General features: G+C 40.6%; 1 protein-coding gene across 3 annotated transcripts in view; it reads right to left on the reverse strand.

Moving 5' to 3' along the window:
- Positions 1-202: 202 nt before the first annotated feature.
- The window catches only part of LOC143974017 (cytochrome P450 2J6-like), an 80,406-nt gene continuing 59,121 nt past the window's right edge, over positions 203-21,487 (reverse strand). Inside the window, exons 1-9 of one of the 3 annotated variants that reach the window (XM_077474986.1) lie at positions 20,601-20,865; positions 17,136-17,298; positions 16,435-16,584; positions 11,252-11,412; positions 10,974-11,150; positions 9,738-9,879; positions 4,594-4,778; positions 4,312-4,453; positions 203-668 (exon numbers count right to left, since the gene is read on the reverse strand). In XM_077474986.1, the coding sequence (XP_077331112.1) occupies positions 490-668; positions 4,312-4,453; positions 4,594-4,778; positions 9,738-9,879; positions 10,974-11,150; positions 11,252-11,412; positions 16,435-16,584; positions 17,136-17,298; positions 20,601-20,771 (1,470 nt within the window). In that variant the 5' untranslated portion in view covers positions 20,772-20,865 and the 3' untranslated portion in view covers positions 203-489. The other 2 variants (XM_077474988.1, XM_077474987.1) reach the window with 2 other exon arrangements.

The raw sequence follows: 21,487 nt of genomic DNA on the forward strand, positions 1-21,487 counted from the left end.
ACAGAAAAAGTTTGTCCGATGGAGCGTACACACAGTCGGATGTTGCTCCAAAACAGCTAATTTGCATGTTTGTTGTCAAAAAGTCTGACCGTGTGTACGGGCCTTAAGAATAGCATTAGAAACATGGCTGTTTAATATTATACATAGCAATTTTGAATGAAACACATTTGTCTCTAAGGCAAACACATGACAATTTCAAGCATTTTCAGTAAAAAATTTGAACGTTTAATAATGAAATCATAAAGGATTAGAATATAAAGCTGACCGTGGTCAAACATTGGAATAAAATGATGTCCATCACAGAAAAATATTGTAAAATTGCGATGATTGCTTGTTGCTAATAAGACAGCCTGTTTGGAAACTTTTGGACAATTTCACTATGTAGTTGCTTTTTGCTTATTTTATATATATATATATATGCTGGTCTGCTGGGCTCTTTAGCAATCAGATAGTCTTCTATGGCTAACATTGCACCTATATTTCCAAAGCCTATCGAGGTATAGCACAAATCTTGTATGGGTGAGGCTGTAGGGTCAACTTAAAGACATATTTGGTGTTCACCTCTGTTACTCCTTTTGGAAGATGAAAGCTGAAAGATCGCATAAGAGTGGTAAAAATGATAAAAAGCTCATACCGGGCAAGCTGCTCCCCGAGACATACCCGGGCACCTGTAAATGAGAAAAAAAGGACTTACCAAGATTCTACAGTTTAGTAGTGTACGTTACTAGATAATTCACACTTCAATTCTGCACTGGTGCAAGTATCAGTCTAAACCTCTTGGATACCTAGAATTTTGGTTCTGGCAGGTTTGACATATTAGAACATTCATGTGGTCTGTCTTGTGTCAGAAAGGAGTTTGGTAATGCAAGGCTGTGCAGGGAAGCCTGATGTGAATTTTTTTTCCCTAATATACTCATGTCTCTTGCAGAGCGGTACAAGAGCATTTGTGCAGAGTGCTGGACAGGGTAGGGGCCTGTCTGTGTGTGTCATGGGTTGTGCATTGCTATACAAGTCTACAGGAATGCAAAGCCTGCTTGAACCAGGTCAAATGCAGATCAGAAGGAGATCTACTGAGGTGCAATTTCTCTAATGTTGACAGCCTTGGCACCATGCACACTGGGCATTTAGCCTCTGTGCATGTGGCTCTGGTGTTTAGCCGCTAGTGAAGGATGCAGGTGCGCCATCCAGCCCCGATGGCAATAGCCTGTCGAACTCTATGAGAGGATGATAGCTGCTGCAGCTGGAAAGAGCTGGGAGGTGCTCTTAGCTGTACTTACGTGTAGTGCAGTATGTGGCCAGGGATAAATGCCCAAAATGCAAGTAGTGTGTGTTCTGGGGATTCATCTCTTGGAAAATACTGTACTAAAAATGGAAAGTACCACTGAGTGTGCAACCCAGACATGTTCAGTTATAGCAGCTGTCATCCTCTCATAGAGTCTGACAGGCTGTTGACAGTGGGGTTGGATGTCACACTTGTGCCCTCTGCCAGTGGCTAAACACCAGATCCACATGCATCGATGCGAAATGGCTAGTGTGCATGGGGTCTTAGGCTGTCAACATTAAAGAAACTGCCCTGCTTTGGGCTTGTGTTGACGACATTGCTTAAGGCTGACAGCCTAGAGAACTAGTCTATAGGCTTAAAGCCCAACTCAAGAAAATGAACAAAATCCACACTAGCAGTGGGACCCCCCTATACTGCAAGGGTTAAATGCTCATTATGTCTAGAGGACATTAGAAGAGACTCTATCACTTACCTCATATCCAGCTGGCTCAAGCATTTTCCTCCTCTGTGGGCAGAGCCTTGGCATCACCACATACAACGCAGGGAAATTAACCCTGTATAGCATGCTGAAGAAGCTGAACTGGCCAGTCACAGCTTACAGAGCATGCTACTGGGGGATGGTCACAGAACTAGAGGGAACCTGCTGGAGTGAGGAGTAAGGTAAGTGTTTACTCTATAAAAGTGGTTCTAGAGCCTAAAGTTATTTTACTTTAAAGCATTCTATGGGGGGGGGGGGGGGGCAGAGCCAGGAGTGCCAGAGTGAGGGACCAGAGTAGAGGAGGATCTGGGCTGCTCTGTGCAAGCATGTCATACTGCAGCTGCTCCAGCGTAAGCTCCCCCATATCCCAAGAGGTTCAATTGGATGCTTTCCTAATTGGTTTTGAACCTGTTTGTTTTCCTGCCTTGAACCAAGTGCACCTGATTGTTTAAAGCAGAACCCCACACAAAAGGTGAAGTTCCTGGTTTTGACAGGTACCCGCTCTCACTTACGCTTGGATCGCCAAGGTGATATGAGCAGAAGTTCCCCTTCCCTCTCCCTTCCCACAGTCTTCTGGGACATGACACAGGTCCCAGAAGACTGCAGGACCATTCACAAATCACAGTGCGAGCCACACATGTGCAGTGGTCATGCATCTTAACTGTGGGCACCTGGCTGTGACAACTTGCGGCTTCACAGCCAGGTGCCCACAGTTAAGATGCTGACACAAGGACCGAAGACAGTCCCCAGTGCCCTCTTGGGTAAGCACAGCGCTATATCTTGGTAAGTGTCTGTTTATTAAGTGTCTGCAGTTTTTGTAGTGACTGATTTTCATTTTGCAGAAAACCGGCTGGAGCTCCTCTTTAAGTTCTAGGCTTTCTGTTGTTTTTAGTACACTGTGTAAGTTTGATGTACTGCACAAATCAGGGTATGCCCAATAAGCTCTGCTTTCCACAGGTATCTAAGAAAATAACATAAACAGAAGTTTTTTTATTTTACTATTTCACCTGGAGCCATGTCTACTGCAATGGTCCACTACTGCATAACAACAACATTTGAATTATTGTAGCTGTAGTAGTTTTAATTGCATTTACTACTGTTATAGTTATAGCAGCTGAATTCTGTGTTAGAATGTTAGTGCACCAAGCTTTTGAGTTTAAAATGTTTTCAGCAAGACCGTTTAAACATTTTGCTAGTCATCTATCTACCACTGGCCTTGCTGCTGATATCTGAATAGTGAAATGCAGAGATAATGGGAATATATGTATCTCCCTACCTACTGTTGTACCTACCAGCTGCAAATACCATAGGTAGTCATGCACACTCATGCAGGTTTTACAAGAAAGAATTTGGTTGCAACAAAAGTATATCAAAATAAAAATGTTTTTTTATTAGTTAGGGATAGAGTGGTGAGGGGTTAACCCCCTGTCAGATTTTTACTGATGTATGTGTCCCTGCTGGGATTACTTACTCTTCTATTTGTCCTTGTGACCACTGTCAGCTGCACTGAAAGCAAGGGGAAAAAGCAAACATTTGAGCTATTATCAGAACAGGAATAGAGTGGAAATCTCCCAGTTAGGATATTTTTCGAGTTTTAACTCACTACACATGTTTCTGTCTGATTGTAGAATCTGTTTAATTTCTACAAAAACTTTGTAGTGTGAGGGCTTGCCTGATTCAATGTAGAACAAATGTATAGATTAGGTAGGTCCCCATATTACATAGTATTGGGTAAATTGACAAAGATTATATGGTCAGATTGGCTTTAGATATACTTTAAATGTCACCCATTATTTGAATTATGGCAAGAAGGGCAGCTCTTCTACTACAAGACTTTGGTGCTGTAGAAAAAGAACATAAAGACACCTTATACATGTCTGTATGTCAGAGGAGGCCCTTTCTAGAGAAAGTGTAGAATAAACCACTTAACATTTTTTAGTGATCTGCCCCTTAAAAAGAGGTGGAAAACTGATGCAAAGAGAGTTTTGCACACTTTGGCATTTGGACACTATATGGGATTACAGAACATAAACTAGGGATTTACAATCTGTAACACTGAAAAGAAGGGCTATTTTGTAACAACTAGATTAAATGAAATAAAATGCTTGCCCAACGCAATCTATCAGGTGCCTTTATTTGCTAACCTGCAATGGTAAAACATGCCTTCTGCTCAGCCAGTTGGGGCTTAAAGTATATGTAAACATCCAGAATTTTTTTATTATTATAAAGCAGCTTTCTTTAGACATTGTGACTGCAGTTGTTTTTTAAGGCTTTTTCTCCCTTTTATGTTCACTGGATAGTCCTAACTGTAGCACACTTCCTGTCTACTTCTCCAATACACTGTTGGGAAGTGTTCCATAGTTTACAGAAGATACCTGGCAATGTCAATACCATTGTTTCAGAAATAAATTCTGTGCACAGAGATTTACAAAGACATTGGAATTCTGGTGCAGTCAACAGGTGGTTTGCCTACTTGTGCATAAAATGTTCTTAGCCTGAAAAAAAGAATATAGGACACTACACTCCTGCTTAAAAATGTGTGGGCTCCTACCTGCAGAAAAAGGCAAAAATGCCTCATTTATTGAAAACTTCCCATCTTTGTCCAGAAAGTGATGAGGGTTGAAATGATGAGGAGTATCCCAGTATTCAGAATCATACAGCACAGTATCCAGGTTGGGCAGAACCATTGTATTCTTGAAGGATGAAATTATAAAAATAAAAAATTACAATCATTGCTTCAAAATGTATTATGGTATAAAAGATTTGTATACTAAAAAAAACTGCCTGTGATGATATAACACAGAATACTAATTCAAATTTACCAAGCTCTCACCTTGGGCAAAGAGTAACCACAGACATTCACATTTCTTATGCAGGTTCTTGCAATTCCCACAGCTATTATATTCCCATAACGTTGAATCTCATGAATGACCGCATTGGTGTAATGAAGCCGCTTTCTGTCTTCATAGTAAATTACAGATCCATTAAGAACAGCATCCAGCTCCTTGTGCACCTTCTCTGTGACAATAATTATTTTACTTACACAATAATATAATCAGCATACAGTAGGCATATTAAACATAATGTATTTCACCTCAATTGTAACAATGTTTTACATAAGGGGATTTGTTTGTGTCCACAGCCCATCAAACAGATTCAGCCTTTTGGTTAGAAAAGAGTATCCTTACCATTTAGGTCTCAATAGATGTAACCCAAAGTGGTGCCTATTATGCCGCGTACACACGGGCGGACTGTATGGCGTACTTAGTCCGTCTAAACACATTTCAGCGGACAATCCGCTCGTGTGTGGGCTTCAGCGGACTTTTTCAGCGTACAGTCTGGCGTACTAAGTATTTCGGATTTTTCGAAATTCTGTCCGTCGTACTTTGGTTTCAGCGGACAATCCGCTCGTCAGTATGCTAGTTCGACGGACTAAGAATGGCGCATGCCCAGAAAGGATTTACACGGCGGAAGGGTGCTTTGCTGTGTCTTGGACTTCCTATTTCTAGTCCCGTCGTACGTGCTGTACACGTCATCGCGCAAGCTTTCGACGGACTGTTTGTGCATCCGTGTGTGGTCAAGTCCGTTCAGTCGAAAGTACGACGGACTGTCCGTCGGATTGTATGACGAACTAAGTACGCCATACAGTCCGCCCGTGTGTACGCGGCATTAGGTGTATTTGGTGATATAGATCTTGGAAGTTCTCAAAATACCTTTCTGGGACTATTGTGTTTGATGCTAGGAAGGTTGTAGTATTGCACTGGATTTCCACAGTATCCTTGGATATTAATGCCTAAAAAGAAAAGACTGATGAATACTGTCCTCCCTCTCTATAGGATATAGGAAGTCAGAGGTTGCCTTTCGAATATAAAAAGATTTGTAGGGACAACAACATCTACAACCTGTTTGTATTGATCATACCATTCATAGCACTTATTTTCCTGTCATATGATTTCTGTTAGGGTAGTGGTTCTCACCTCCTGCCCTCAGGATCCACTAGCAGGCCAGGTTTGCAAGATACCTGAAATATATCACAGGTGATATCATTTGCTGCTCAGTGATTGTAGTGTTCTAGACTGCATCTCCCCAAGGTAATACTTACTGTAAATTCTGACCTGTTAGTGGGTCCTGAAGACAGGAGTGGAGAAACACTGTTAGCCCTTGTACACACGGCCGGAGAATCCGTCGGAATGTGTCCTATCGGACCGTGTTGTCGGATAATCCGACTGTGTGTGGTATGCATCAGACTGATTCCGTCGGAATATCCGTCGGACCCAATTTTCCAACTTGTTGGAAATATTTCCCGACCAACTGGGCCGATCGGACATACTCCGATCATGTGTAGAGAATTTTGATCGGACCAAGTGCCACGCATGCTCAGATCAAATTCCTACATCAAAGCTATTGGCTACTAGCCTGAATGTAGTCCCATCGTAACTAAATCACGTCATCACGTTCTGAAAGATCGGATTTTTCGACAACTTTGTCCGACCGTGTGTATGCAACAGTTTCGGACAAGATCCGACGGACAAAATCCGACGGACAAAATTAGACGGATTTGGTTGTCGAAATCTCCGACCGTGTGTACAGGGGCTTAGACTATCAAGACATTCATTTAGAAGAGAGAAGGCTGTTACTCCTTTAGTCAATTACTATAGTGGATTAAGAACACCTTCACAACTGCACACTTGTGTGATGCTCTTTTTGTAAAGTTGGCAATAGATGGTTAATTGTTTTTTCATTTAGCCAGCAAGCTGAACAAAAAAAAATGAACACATTCCTCCATCTACACAAGCAAGGTGAATGTAGGAATCCTCCTTGCTGGGACATTATATTCTGACAATTGCTCTTGCCACTGCCTCTCTGTCCTGTTAGGAGCTAATGGGGTTCTGAGGGTTAATTATGTAGGTTAACTTTGACATCAGTTTGGCTGGGCTGTGTTAGAGTTCTGCCTGGTCATGTGTACGGTGAGGTGCACATGACAGGCCAGAACTAGGCCTGGTTGGACATATTGGGTATCAGCTTCCTCGGAACCAATCAGTGGGTGTGCCAAGCCCCACTGAGGAGTCTGGGGAGGGGTACTTAAGATGTTGAGGTCACCTGTTACGGGTTGTTCGTTCATGAGGTCCTAGCGGTCTGTTCCTGCTTCCTGGCCCGGGAGTAGACCCGCAAGGGGTCCCGGTCATGGAGCGTTCGACGCTCCTCAACATGCTTCTGTTGGTTACCGCCAATAGACCTGCCTGGTCTGGGGTAGGGATCCGTCTGTTCCCAAGTCTCAGGATCGGCTGGTCCGAGGCGCAGTAACTGAGGGAGGATTCAAGGCGTCCGGGTGTGCTCTCGGCTTGGAGAGGCACCACAGCTTGTGAAAGTGACCCGGGGAGGACTCTTTGGAGGAGGGCCAACAAGCTGTCATCCTCAGAAGTGCCTGGTTCCTGAGTTGGGAAGCACATTGATGAATCCACGCTTTTTCCAGTACTCTCAAGGAGACAGAGAACATTCCAGGTACTGAGGAAAAGGTTCCTGTTCACTTTCAGTTACAACTTGTTCAAGGTCAGAGATTTTACAAGTTCTGAATCAAAGTGCTGACTGCCATAATCTCTGGCTAGAGATTTGTTCAGCCTTGAAGCGCCCAGCTGCGAGTGGCTACTCTCTAGGTGGTACTAGAGACTTTGTTATGTCTGCAGTTCAAGGTACCTGAGTTCTTCACCCTTGCCCTCTGTTCCCATGTCAGTGTCCAAAGTTGTTGGTTATCAACCCTGGGAACCCCTATATGTGGAAGAACAAAAACCAAGCGGAGGTAACCAGTAAGCCCAAAAGTTAAGGTCGCCCTGCAAAGAGTTATGGCCGCTACAAAAAAATAAAATAAGCCTTTAGAACCAACTTAATGCTATTTCTAAAAAATATTGTTAAATTGTTATAGCAACAGCTAGCTTATCACCCCAGTGTTGCATAAGCTGTAGATCTGAAAATTATTTCAGGGGTTTCCCGAGAGCTAAACTTTTTTGCTAAAGATACTTTCAAGGTAAAAATGTTTAGAAACCCTGATTTAGAGACTTGTGTTTACAATCTTGTTCGAAGTAATATAGCAACAGCGCTGTATTTGGAAGGGGGGTACACTCCTTTACAATTTCCTTTTAAATCTGAAGTTGATAATAAAGCAGCAGTTGTACACTTTTTTAAAGTGTTTTTAGTTCAGTTGTAAAAACAAGAATTATATACAGTATATCACAATATTAAGATTTATTAGTTACTATTAGAAACGATCATAAGTACAAAGTTGGGTTGAATTATTATTATGGCCACGTTTTTATTGTTATATCTACAGTTCTTAATCTTTTTTTTCTAAACTTGTGAATTCTGTCCTCATATGTCGCCATTACATATATCTATTGTTTTCCACAATGTGGATAAATGTGCCATTTAAGGGCAAATTTGCATTTGCTAATAACAATGTACTATTTATTAGTAATACCAATATCATAATTCTATGGAAATCAGAAGCTTTTGTATTATTAGTGGAGCGCTATCCCCGCAAGAGCCACTGTAGACTTGGCAGGGTCTTTCCCAAGCCAGTGCTGAGGCAGTCAGGCACACAGCAACAGTTCATTCACTCTGGCTTATTGAACAGTCTAGGAGTTTGTCTTTTTGTATTGTATTGCTTGTAGAAACTTGAGAGGGGATTAGGGGTTGTGTGAGATACTCCAAAAGCACTTGAGCACATTTCTACAGAGGACAGTTCTCTCTCTCTCTCTCTCTCTCTCTCTCTCTCTCTCTCTCTCTCTCTCTCTCTCTCTCTCTCTCTCTCTCTCTCTCTCTCCAGCAGCAACACAGTGGGGTTGATTTACTAAAGGCAAATGCACTTTGCAATAGAAGTGCAGTTGCTGTAGATCTGAGGGGAAGATCTGAAATGAGGGGAAGCTCTGCTTATTTTATCATCCAATATCTATAATGAGTGCACATAGTGCAAACTGGATTTGCCTTTAGTAAATAACCCCCAGTCTTTCACTCACAGCTGGGAGCCATCAGATAGTTTTGTAGAATAAGTGTAGCTAGACTGGAACAGTCTATGAGTTCATGGCTGGGGACCACAAAGTAGGTTTGAGAACAAGTAATGGTAAACTGGAACAGTGTAAAGGTGCATGGCTGGGGACTATGAGTTGAGGTGCAGGTTTACTTTTTTGTCTTCTAATTTTTAGATGAAATTTCCATGTTTCCCACAAATAGACTTAGCAGTTCCAATGCAAAAATTTCTAACCCCCATCCTCAGCTCCCACTGTCCCTGGAAATGTTCCTGTTCCTCTATGCCTGTCCTAGATGACTACAAAAAAGGGCAGGCTGCAGAGGCTTTACCAAATATCTATTATGTTTATTATGGGTATGCACTGCATCTAGATGAACCAACAATGCTATTAGATCATTGAGTATGCATATTAAGGACAATATTGAAAAAATGAAATAAACAATAATAACACAATGGTATGACAGAGCATTATGGGTTGTCCAAAGACTGAACACAGCAGAGACTATTTACCTTCATATTCTCTCTGTCTTATTGAAAGTCTGTACAGCCCTGTTAAATCTGTAAGCTCTTTGGTGGGACAGGGACTGATGTGAATTTACAATATAGTATATACAGTATAAAGAACTGCATAAATTGTTGACGCTATATAAATACTTTTACTAAAATAAATACATGCATTTGCCTGAATAATGAAATAATAATACAAAAAAAAATTGTATATATGTATAAAGTATTTTTTAATTCTGATCATGATAAAAAAAGATGTATACCAAACAAGATACATTCCCTTTGATGAGGCGAAAGGTGAAAAGTGAACAAAAACAGAGACACTTGAATGTGTTTGACTGCAAAACACATGTCTGGAAGTCAAGCATTCTGAAATTGTATTTTATTTTTTTTATTCAACAAAATATGTGACTTTTGCAAAACTGTATTCTATTTTTTTTTTTACTCACTTTGTACATCAGGATAAGCTACCATGTATAATAAAGCCCACTGCAAGGTGGTGGCTGTGGTTTCAATCCCCGCCATAAAGAGATCAGTGGCCAGTATAATCAGACTGTTCTCATCAAAGGTGGATTTTTTTTCCCCTGCCATCTAGGAAGATACAATTGAGATTTCATAAAAAAATCTTACCCTTTAAAATGTATATAAAGACACTCAGAAAGAACATTACAGAAAATATATTGTGCTAAACAGTCATCAACTTCACCTTAAATTATTTTATAGATCAAAGCAATACATATTTTATTTTTAACTTTATAAAAATAGACATGTAAGGCAAGCATGCAATTTAAAGTTCAACTCCAGTTTAAAATTCGTTATTACTGTCTATGCCTTCCTGTCCTGGTCACTGCTGTGAGGATGTTCACTTAGCAAAGTCAATGTTCACTTTGAAAGTTATATGTGCAAGGGAAATAAAAAACAGGGTTTTTTTCCTAACACATTTTTAGTTGATTGAAGTGAACACATCCTCAACTTATTTCCTAAAGTTAGTTAACATTCACTCTGCAAAGTGAACATTTACATTGCTAAATGAACATTCTCTATGTCTTTAGTAAGTCACCCACAATATCAGTACTTCAGTACATTCTGAGGCAATGACCTGGAATAAGTATTCAGGTCAAGAGTTCTGACTTCACTATGGCTGTCTAATCTCCTTGTTTGTTGCAGGTCATTAACTCTGAAAGTACCAAAGCTACAGACAGCCAGGCAATTAGTGTTCCTGGAAGGAGGTCAGCAATGGCAGCTTCCATTTTACCAGCAGTATAGATTTCTTTTCATAGATACCGCAAGAGTAATTTACAGGTACCAGTGTCAAAACACCACAATTCTTTGACACATACATTCTCACAACACGACAAGATGTACTTTATAAAGGATGTATTATACACTAAATCCTTACATAACTGATCTAAAGTCATGTACATATTGCCCTCCTCTGGGCCATGTTGCGGCCCTGACCACTGCTCTTAACTCTCATTTGCACTACATGAGTTGTATTTGACAGCTGCAACATGCCAAAATTCCCCTTCAAATAATTCCCTACTCAAGTAATCATTACTATATTTATTGGGCATCTTACAGAAATATTTCAAGCATGCATTGGGATAATATTTTGCACATCAAAATAAATATTTTTCACTGTCTGAGTAAATAAATAAATAACAGTGGCTAATTTTCTACAGTACTTTTTGAATGTGGGCCAGGTAATAGTCGATGACATCTTGAGGTTCCTCTAATGATCCGTTTTCTTTATGCATTTGGATTTCATTGTTGGTAAACTGATGTAAGCATTCCATAATTGCAAAGGCTTTCTGATGAGGGCCAGGTAGATGTTTCATCAGCCATGGAAAAGAATCATATAGCTGGGTAAAAAGTAAGCATTATTATTATTATCAGAATGTGCACATCAGTCAATTAATTCATACCCAGAATAAAATCAAGACCCAACTTTATTTATACTTACCCTTGCCCATGCTGACCCAATGCTTTCAAGAAGATCATGACTGCATTGCACCAATTTCTGGAAAATCCCATCATCAATAGAAAAACGGTGTCCAAACACCACAGCAGAAATTACATTTGCCACAGAATAAATGATCATCATTGAAGGATCAAATGGTTCTCCTAAATCAGATGAAAAACGTTACATTTTTACAGTTACTTCTCAGCACTAAAATGCACTAGCCAATAGCAGATATAGAAAAAGTGTGGTTCCCTCACGCTATCAAAGTGAAAAATATCTGAATGTGGTATGTCGGTTAGATTGCTGCTAGACCTAAAGTGTATACGATGCACTTGAACAAAAATAAATAAAAAAGGTGATCAGCGCAAACTATATACCATATATTACTACAAAGATGGAATGTCCTTGTTTGATATGTATTCTACCTCATAGATAAAGTGCAATAAATCAATAATTATACCAATACTAATGGTGAGTCCTAGTGCAAATTGCTGCTATGCAAATAAATTATTTGCTGTGCATGCAACTATTTAGCTGCTGTGCAAACTGCTACTTTGCAAACTAAGCAAATCAATTATTTTAAAAAAATGCGCAACACATTACCATAGATTCATAAAGTAAATAAAATAGCTGCTGCTATGCAGATTATTTAAAACAAACAATGAATATAGTGCAAAATCGTGAAAATCATCATCAGGTGCTAAATATTAAATAATAATTGAACGAACACGAAATAGTGCAAAATGGTGCAAGATTATCATAAAGTGCAGATTATAAAATGATCTTTTGTGTACACCTTTAAGTGTGTAGGTGTACCAATACAGTCCTATTTATATTGAGTAGTGATACCCATAAAAGTTCATCCATTACCAGTAAACATGCAAATTAGTGAAAAAAGTGCTGGTGTGCAGCAATGTGACAGGCAAACTGTTCAGGTGACATCCACTGTGTACTCTTCGTGTGCTCCACTCAGTGCTCTCTATGCGCTTACCTCTAAATGGGTAAGAAATGCCACTCAGATATTTCTAATGATGAGCCCTCCTGAGTGTGGTAACCAGGGATGATGTCCTTAAGAGTGCTGCATTGCAATAATGGCTCCCAGTTGGTTAGTTCGCCCGTTCATGCACGGCAAATGAAAGCGGGGAATAAGCAGGAAGATCCCTTAGCGTAATATGTCTCAAATAGGTTTATTTATGTTTAAAAAATGGCTACTTAAAAAAAACCTGGCTGAAAACAGCAGGCAGATCAAACAATGTGCGGTGTTACAAACGTCTCTATGCGTCACTTCCGGTTGCTCCTTAATCCAGTAACTTCCCTATGCATTACGTCACAGGTCGTGACTTCATCAGGGGATCCGGATTGGTCAAAAACCTTGTCAATTTAAGTACCAGAACAGGAAGTGTTTGATTGGCTACTTGTTGGAGACTTGTCTCCAACATGTGCGTGGCCATTTTGTTGGTTAGTAAAACTTTTAATATCACAGAATATAGTGAGTAAAGTGGCAATTATAATTATGGTGGAAGTGGGTCTCATACAAGCACACTGTCCACTTTGATCTGGCACAAAACTATATTAAAAACTTCCTATGGTTAAATTCACAAACCTAAAAAATATTTTTATTTATGAATAAATTATATGAAATGTATTATAAAAAATAAATAAAATAAAGATAGTAAAATTAATTACGAAAAGGTGGAGAGATATGTCCCGTTCATGAAAATACAAAAATAATTCAATTATACTGCTATTATTTAATGTTATACCCCCAATGGGTCACTTATTGTGGCACTAATAAAAAAAGCCACTTACTAAATATGAAATTTATATAAAAAAATTATAAAAATATATACATATAAAATTTATATATATAGTATATATTGAAAAAATGAAATCAATTCATCTAGAAATTAACCTGTATATATGAAAACCGGAAATTATGTATGGACGGTATTAATACACAGATATTTAAAAGTTACTTAAAAAACAATTTAAGTCGAATTCCACGTTTAACCCATGTGGAACTAGAGTATGTAAGGAGTGGATCCATATTGATTCCTTTTGGCTAATAGATCTAATTTTATGAGATCCTCTCCATTTTTTTTATATTTTTCTATGCCCCAAAATATTAATTGTGACGGGTCTTTGTTGTGTACCTCTGAAAAATGTCTGCTCACATTATGTTTGGGGAAACCTTTATATATATTTTGGACATGTTCCCTCATTCTAACCATTAGGCCGCGTACACACGGGCGGACTGTTCGCCCAACCTTGTCCGCTGAACAGTGTTTGGGCGGACAGTCCGCTCGTGTGTGGGCTTTCAGCGGACAGTTTCAGCGGACAGTTGGACGGACAAAGTCTTTCGGAAATTCCGAAAAACTGTCCGCTGAAACTGTGTTTGAGCGAACAGTCCGCCCGTGTGTGGGCTTGTCCGCTGTACTTTCGAAATGAGCGGACTGTTCCCGCTCGGAAAGTCCGCCTATTTCGAGCGCGTGTACAGGTAGGCGGGGCCCGCGAAGGAGACGTCGCGGGCTCCGCCGCCTGGAATGGGCTTAAAGGGGAACCCCAACGCCGAAAAAAATCGGCGTGGGGGTTCCCCCAAAGTCCACACCAGACCCTTGTCCGAGCACCCTACCCGGCCGGCCAGGAAAGGGGGGCGAGCGAGCGCGCCCCCCTCCTGAGCCGTACCAGGCCGCGTGCCCTCAACATGGGGGGTGCCTTGGGGAAGGGGGGGCCGCGCGGCCCCCCCACCCCAAAGCACCTTGTCCCCATGTTGATGAGGACAAGGGCCTCTTCCCGACAACCCTGGCCGTTGGTTGTCGGGGTCTGCGGGCGGGGGGCTTATCGGAATCCGGGAGCCCCCTTTAAGAAGGGGGCCCCCGGATACCGGCCCCCCACCCTATGTGAATGAGTATGGGGTACAATGTACCCCTACCCATTCACCTGTGAAATAAAGTACAAAAAAAAACACAACACACGAGAAAAAATATTTTATTGCACAGCTCCGGGGGTCTTCCGTCTTCGGGGGTCTTCTCGCCGGACTCCTCCGCTATCTGTGTGTAGCTCTTTTACTAGCGGAGGAGTCCGGATTTCTTCCTCCCCGCCGCCGGCCTCTTCTCCCGACTTCGGGGGTCTTGTCCCCCTCTTCGGTTCTTCTGCCGGGCCACCGCGCCTTCTTGTAGCTCTTTTACAGGCGGTGGCCCAGTCTTCTGTCGCCGCTGTCGCCGCCGCCGCCGCCGCCTTCCGTTCTTGTTCTTCTTCTTGTTCTTCTTCTTCTTCTCCTGGAGATGTTGACTCGACGATCTCTCCGGCCGGAATGCCAGAGCCGCGCTGTGCGGTCACTTATATAGTGACAATGGGGCGGTGTCACATGGTATATGTCACATGGGTTGGTCACATGGGTTGATGTCACATGGGGACTATGACATCGTAAGGGGGCGGGGTCACCATGTGACCAACCCATGTGACATATACCATGTGACACCGCCCCATTGTCACTATATAAGTGACCGCACAGCGCGGCTCTGGCATTCCGGCCAGAGAGCTCGTCGAGTCAACATCTCCAGGAGAAGAAGAAGAAGAACAAGAAGAAGAACAAGAACGGAAGGCGGCGGCGGCGGCGACGACAGCGGCGACAGAAGACCGGGCCACCGCCTGTAAAAGAGCTACAAGAAGGCGCGGTGGCCCGGCAGAAGAACCGAAGAGGGGGACAAGACCCCCGAAGTCGGGAGAAGAGGCCGGCTGCGGGGAGGAAGAAAGCCGGACTCCTCCGCTAGTAAAAGAGCTACACACAGATAGCGGAGGAGTCCGGCGAGAAGACCCCCGAAGACGGAAGACCCCCGGAGCTGTGCAATAAAATATTTTTTCCCTGTGTTGTGTTTTTTTTTGTACTTTATTTCACAGGTGAATGGGTAGGGGTACATTGTACCCCATACTCATTCACATAGGGTGGGGGGCCGGTATCCGGGGGCCCCCTTCTTAAAGGGGGCTCCCGGATTCCGATAAGCCCCCCGCCCGCAGACCCCGACAACCAACGGCCAGGGTTGTCGGGAAGAGGCCCTTGTCCTCATCAACATGGGGACAAGGTGCTTTGGGGTGGGGGGGCCGCGCGGCCCCCCCTTCCCCAAGGCACCCCCCCATGTTGAGGGCACGCGGCCTGGTACGGCTCAGGAGGGGGGGCGCGCTCGCTCGCCCCCCTTTCCTGGCCGGCCGGGTAGCGTGCTCGGACAAGGGTCTGGTGTGGACTTTGGGGGAACCCCCACGCCGATTTTTTTCGGCGTTGGGGTTCCCCTTTAAGCCCATTCCAGGCGGCGGAGCCCGCGACGTCTCCTTCGCGGGCCCCGCCTACCTGTACACGCGCTCGAAATGGGCGGATTTGCCTCCTCCTTACATGGGCGAGTCCGTTCATTTCAAAAGTTGAGCGAACTGTTTGCCCAACCTTGTTCGTCAAACAGTCCGCTCGTGTGTGGGCAAGTCCGCTCATGCAAATTTTGAGCGGACTGTTTGCCGAAACTGTTTGACGAACAAGGTTGGGCAAACAGTCCGCGCGTGTGTACGCGGCCTTAGAGTTCTCTTAGTTCTGCCTACATACTGTAGGTTGCAACTGCATTGTATACATAACATAACATATACAACCCCCTCCGTGTGGCAACTAATGAAATCTCTAATACTATATTTTTGTCCAGTGTGTGTAGATATAAATTCATTTACTTTATGTTGTGTTTTTTTTTTTTGAATGACGGCATGCAAAGCATTGTTTGCAGGGATAGAATCCTTTCACTGAAAAAACAGTATACCCACTTGCCTTTGGTGGTTCTACTACGTTTTTAACAATAATATACCTCAACATAGGGGCTCTCTTTTATACCACATTGGGTACGTCTGGTAAGATCTGTTTTAAATGTCTGTCATACTTCAATATATGCCAATGTTTTTTATTAGTTTCTCCACTTCCTTATGTTGGATGTTGTAGTCCAAAACTATAAATGGGGCATCTGTAGAGCGTTGATTTGGATTTGTGCCCTGTAGTTTGAGGTTTGATCACCTTTTTTATTTAATAGCCAATAGAAGTCTTTTTTTAAATAATGTCATGCATGTATTATAGCATTAACGTACAGTATTACCTACTGGTAATATATGAACAGTAAAAACTATAGGCTATTCTAGACCAACACCATTGGACTAACCATTCTTGGCTTTAAATGACTCCATCAGACAGAAAGCTTCTTCTTGTATACGTGACTCCAGGCCACATTTTCCAAGTCCTAAGTTTCTCAGGGTCATTAGCCCAAAACGTCTATGTTGTTTCCACGTGTGTCCATTAGAGGTAACTATACCTATTAAGAAAGGGGAAATTTATTGATAACCTGAGGTGAAAAGTGATACTCTAGTTATATATGAAGAGAGCTTTATAGACAGGATAGTTGCAGTATTTTAGCATGCTTAATTTCCATTGATAATACGTGCAAACCTTTATCCTGTAGGCAAAATAAAGTTTTCAATATGAGAAGTAGACAAGAAGTTTTGCACAGAGGATAGTCTGTACTTGAGGAACTTTAGGTCTATAGTTCTGTAATCATAAATAGTGTTACATGTCCCATGATGCACCAGGGCCTCCAAGTTTCTTGCTTGTATCTCATAAAGGCTGTATAGCAGCACTCCACAATGTTTAATGTATGAATCTTATACCTTGCAAATGTATGCATCAATATATGCTGATGGCCTTTTTCCTTCCTTCCATTTGTCTTTCCAGTTACATTCAATAAAGTATATTTTTATACTCTTTACTGTATATATGCTTTTTCATCAAAATGAACACTCATTGCCATGGTTTTAAACCTTCAATATACTGCAGACTACGTATGTATACTGGGAAATACATTTTTACCTTTACCCCCAAGGAGAGCCCCTAAAAATCCAGCCACAGGGCGTCCTGACAGCTCCTCAGAATGAGACACAATGCCATCTTTTACAGCTTTGCAGCCACTCAGCACCACCAGTGGAGTCTCACCAAGCCACACTGTATAGATGCTTCCATGAAGTTTAGCAAGCTGTGAATGAGAATAACATGTTTCATTATTTAACTTTCAGAAACCTATACAACCCATATGGTCTCATAACAACATTCATCTTGCCCTCACCAAAAACACATAAAAAAACTATTTACAAGATATTAAAATTCTCATATATAAGCTGAACAGGTAACTAATAAAGCAGTGATATTGCTATTGTTATTGACAAGGTGACGTTTCAATGTAGGAACCCTATGGAGAGTACTCTGTCCAAGCACTATATGTTGGCATGTATAAATAAGGACACTGGAGAAGACATAGCTATTAGTTGTGCAATTATAGTAATATGTATGTAATTAAACTTATATATAAATAAATGGCATGTGACTTTTAGTAGTGTTTAAGACTTTATGTGCATTATGATATGAAAACATCACATCATACTAATAATTTGACCTTCAGAGCTATGACCAGACTTGAAGGAAAATTGTGAACAAATTGCAATTTTTTTCCCCTCCATTCAAAGAACATAAATAATCCTAAATCGAATGTTAAACTCTGCAAATCTGCAACAAATACAGGATCTTTTGAGGCTGTGATCAGTTCTAATGGAATGATAGGGGCACCTTTAACTAAAGGTTTGATAAACAGATGATGTTTGTGCAATATTTGTGATTACAAAGAAATACCTGGACACATTAAAGTGTATCACAAGGGAAAAAAATGTATGCAGTATATCCTGGAGCATGCATACTTCACATGTTTTATCCCCTTTAGTAACTTGCAAATACAGAATGTTGATCTGCCAGAAATTGACTCAGCCCTTTAAGCACAACTCCGGAAAATTACAAATCTACCCTTGCAGTAAGGTCCCTTCGAACTGCAAGGGTTAAATGCTCGTTCAGTCTAGGGGCAGAGGAAGAAAATACTTACTCCACTCCCTGCTCCAGCCTCCCCAACGGACAATATTGTTGTATAATATTTGTTGTATACAATAATGCTGTATAATATTTGATGACACAAAGATCAATGCTTTGGACAGGGCAGGAGTATGCCAAGGTGTGTAAGGTAAATGACAGAGCTTCTTCCTCTCTCCCCTCATTAAACCCTTACAGTGTGGTGTGTGTTTGTGTGTGTTGGGGCAAACTGCAAGGGTGGATTTTTTAATCTTCCCGGAGTTTGTCCTTAAGCTCTGTTTTAGAATGACAACAAATATTTTGGTGGACTAAAGCTGCTCATTTTTGGCACCTCACTAAAGTGTCCCTCATTCTCAAGTTCCAAAGTTGGGAGGTATGTAAGGCCTTTAAGTAGCTTTTTGAGCTACATGCAGTCACCAGCTTATTACTGTTGCCAACCCCTCAGCTGGACTGCTTTTGGATGTTCCAAATAGCTGAATCTTGTGTCCCTTAATGAAGTAGAAGGAAATAGGTTTGTTGTATTTGTTGTAAAATCATTTTTTGGAGTTTATTAAGGGGTATTAAAGGGTACGGGTCCCATCCCTTGGTATTTGTGAGCTTATTCCTAGTATATCTTTTCTACCAAACTGAAGAATAATAGGAGTGTGAGGGGTTACACCAGGCTGGAAACTGCTTTTTTCAAAGTTTGCTAGTATCTAAATCCCCCTGCAGGCGGCAATAGAACCCAATTGCCTTTGAATTCTGTTTTAGTACAAAACACCTATTTTTTGTACCTAAAGGACTAATGATCTATGTCTAGTCTAATCTCTGTTGAAAACATGTGTAGAGAGAACTGGTCAAAATCATACTTGTTAGAATTGAATGTTCTATACTATATACTCTACTATAGTGAAATGCAACCATTTAACAATACTCTCATAACAGGAACGCACATGAACCCAAAAACACAATGGCCTCCATTTTCACATGCTTAGATTTAAGGCTTTTCAAATGATAAGAATTCTGATAAATATATGGATTTAGCTAACCAGACAACTTGGCGCAAAAGATGAATGATAAATATTAAAGCCACTCTTCAGGTAAGCCTCGTCTTGTGAATCATTCTAACTATGCCTGCTCTCCATTTGGGTGTGCTGCAGTGGGGTTTTATATCTTCCTGGAACTCACCATTTGTCAGGACCTCATTGGGGAATCGCATCTCAAGCATGGCAAGCTGAAAGACGTTGAAAGCTTGAACTTTCAACTGAGCTACATATTTTATATGTTGCTATTGATAATCCACCAGAAGCACTAGAAGGGACCACAGATTGTTTAGGTGAAAAGCTAGTGCAAGTCATAGCTCTACATGGGATAAGGAATTGTCCTACAGGGGTCTTGAGCTGTAAGAACGGGGTGAAGGATTACATTGTTTTTCATATCACCCCAAAAAAAAGCAACATACTTCATAGAATGTTTTTTAGAGTGTTCCACATATTCATAGAGTGTTCCACATGTGCATCCCTATATTTTATAGCAAAGTGAAATTAGCTGAGTACAACAAAGTCTCAAAGTCAAAAGTAGTTAAAACATGGACTGTTACAGAAATACAGATGGAGAACTTGATTTATTAAGAATATCATAGTGTACTTTACCAATGGATCTACACTTGCCTTCAGATAGAACTAAATTTCATATTTTTTATGCATTAAACACAGTACAATATGAAAAAAATGCCATTTATTTTGATAGATATACAAACGGAGAAGTTGAATAATTAGAAATATCATAGTGTACCTTTCCAATGGGTCAACACTTGCTTTCTTATATTACCACGTGTCATATTTATATGTATATGAAAAAAATGCCATTTATTTTGATAGAAATACAGATGGAAAACTCGATTAATTAAGAATATCATAGTATACTTTAACAATTGATCTACACTTGCTTTTAGGTAGAACCAAATTTCATATTTATATGTATTAAACACAGTGCAATATGCAACTTATTGCATATTGCAATTTATTTATTTTTATAGAAATACAGATGGAGAAGTAGGAATATCATAGTGTACCTTTCCAGTGGATCTACACTTGCTTTCATATAAAACCATACGTCATATTTATATGTATTAAACACAGTGCAATATGAAAAAAACTTCTATTTATTTTTACAGAAATACAGAGAACTTTAATAAATTAATTAAGAATATCATATCTTACCAATGGATTTAAACTTGCTTTCAGATAGAACCAAATGTCATATTTATATATATTAAGCACAGTGAAATGTAAAAAAAAAAAATGGTATTTATTTTTAATAAAAAAAACTTTTAAAAAAAACGTTTACCTCCAACACATGCATCTGTACTGTTTCTTTAAACTCACGTATAAGATGAAATCTTTTGGTTACCTCTTAATAGATTAATTCAGTAATGGCACATACCTGTCTAAGTGTCTCTGGTAGGAGCTGGAAATTCAGTGCCCACAAATTTCCAATAAAGGGTAAAGGAATGGGTCCAGGAGGAAGGTTTCTTGCTGCCCATATCACTTTCAGATATTTGATAATTATGATACACCCCAAAAAGAGTAATAACAACTGACAGAGATTCCACATTTCTGGCAGCTACTGACAGTCTAGCATGGACTGTAGATCTGGTTACAAACAGGTTGCTGTGCACTATTTCCTTTAAATCAAATATTCCCACCTGTCTCTACGTACCTGTTTTTCACTGTAATCTATACACATGCAAGCCCTTCCCACTGTTTGCTTATTTGGATGTCATTCATTTAACTCGTACAAAAGGAAAATATGCACTATGAACTTAAGTATATACAAGAGGCTTCAGAATAGTTTTACATCCCTATAATAGCATTGGTTTCATTAAACAGTATAGAAAGTGAGTTTTTAAACAATGTATACATTTTTTCCTGAAGTACCTCCATTGACAATTAAATAAGAGATTTGCTATAAGTCACTGACATTAAAAAGATCATCGCTCGCTAATTAGTAAGGATTACATATATAATTTAGCATGGTTGTGTTACTCTTAGCAGACTACATTTTTATTACAATCCTTTTTTTATAATAACTGTAAGATATTATATCTCATTTAAGGGGATGGATACATTTTAGGTAGCTATATGATAGAATGGTGAAGGGGTACAGTCTCTGTTAGGCTTTTATTGCTGTCTGATCAGATTTCCCCTCCCTTCCTGTACAACTTACTACAAAGCATGTAAAGGAAAATCTCTTAACTGACACAAAGAAAGACATAAACAAACATGGTAAAGTGTCTAACCCTACCTCTCTGACGTGGGCTGGGCGGGGGC

This window comes from Lithobates pipiens, unplaced genomic scaffold, assembly GCF_037356315.1.
Source record: "Lithobates pipiens isolate NorthernLeopardFrog02 unplaced genomic scaffold, aLitPip1_a1.2 Scaffold_13, whole genome shotgun sequence".
Taxonomy (NCBI): Eukaryota; Metazoa; Chordata; class Amphibia; order Anura; family Ranidae; genus Lithobates; species Lithobates pipiens.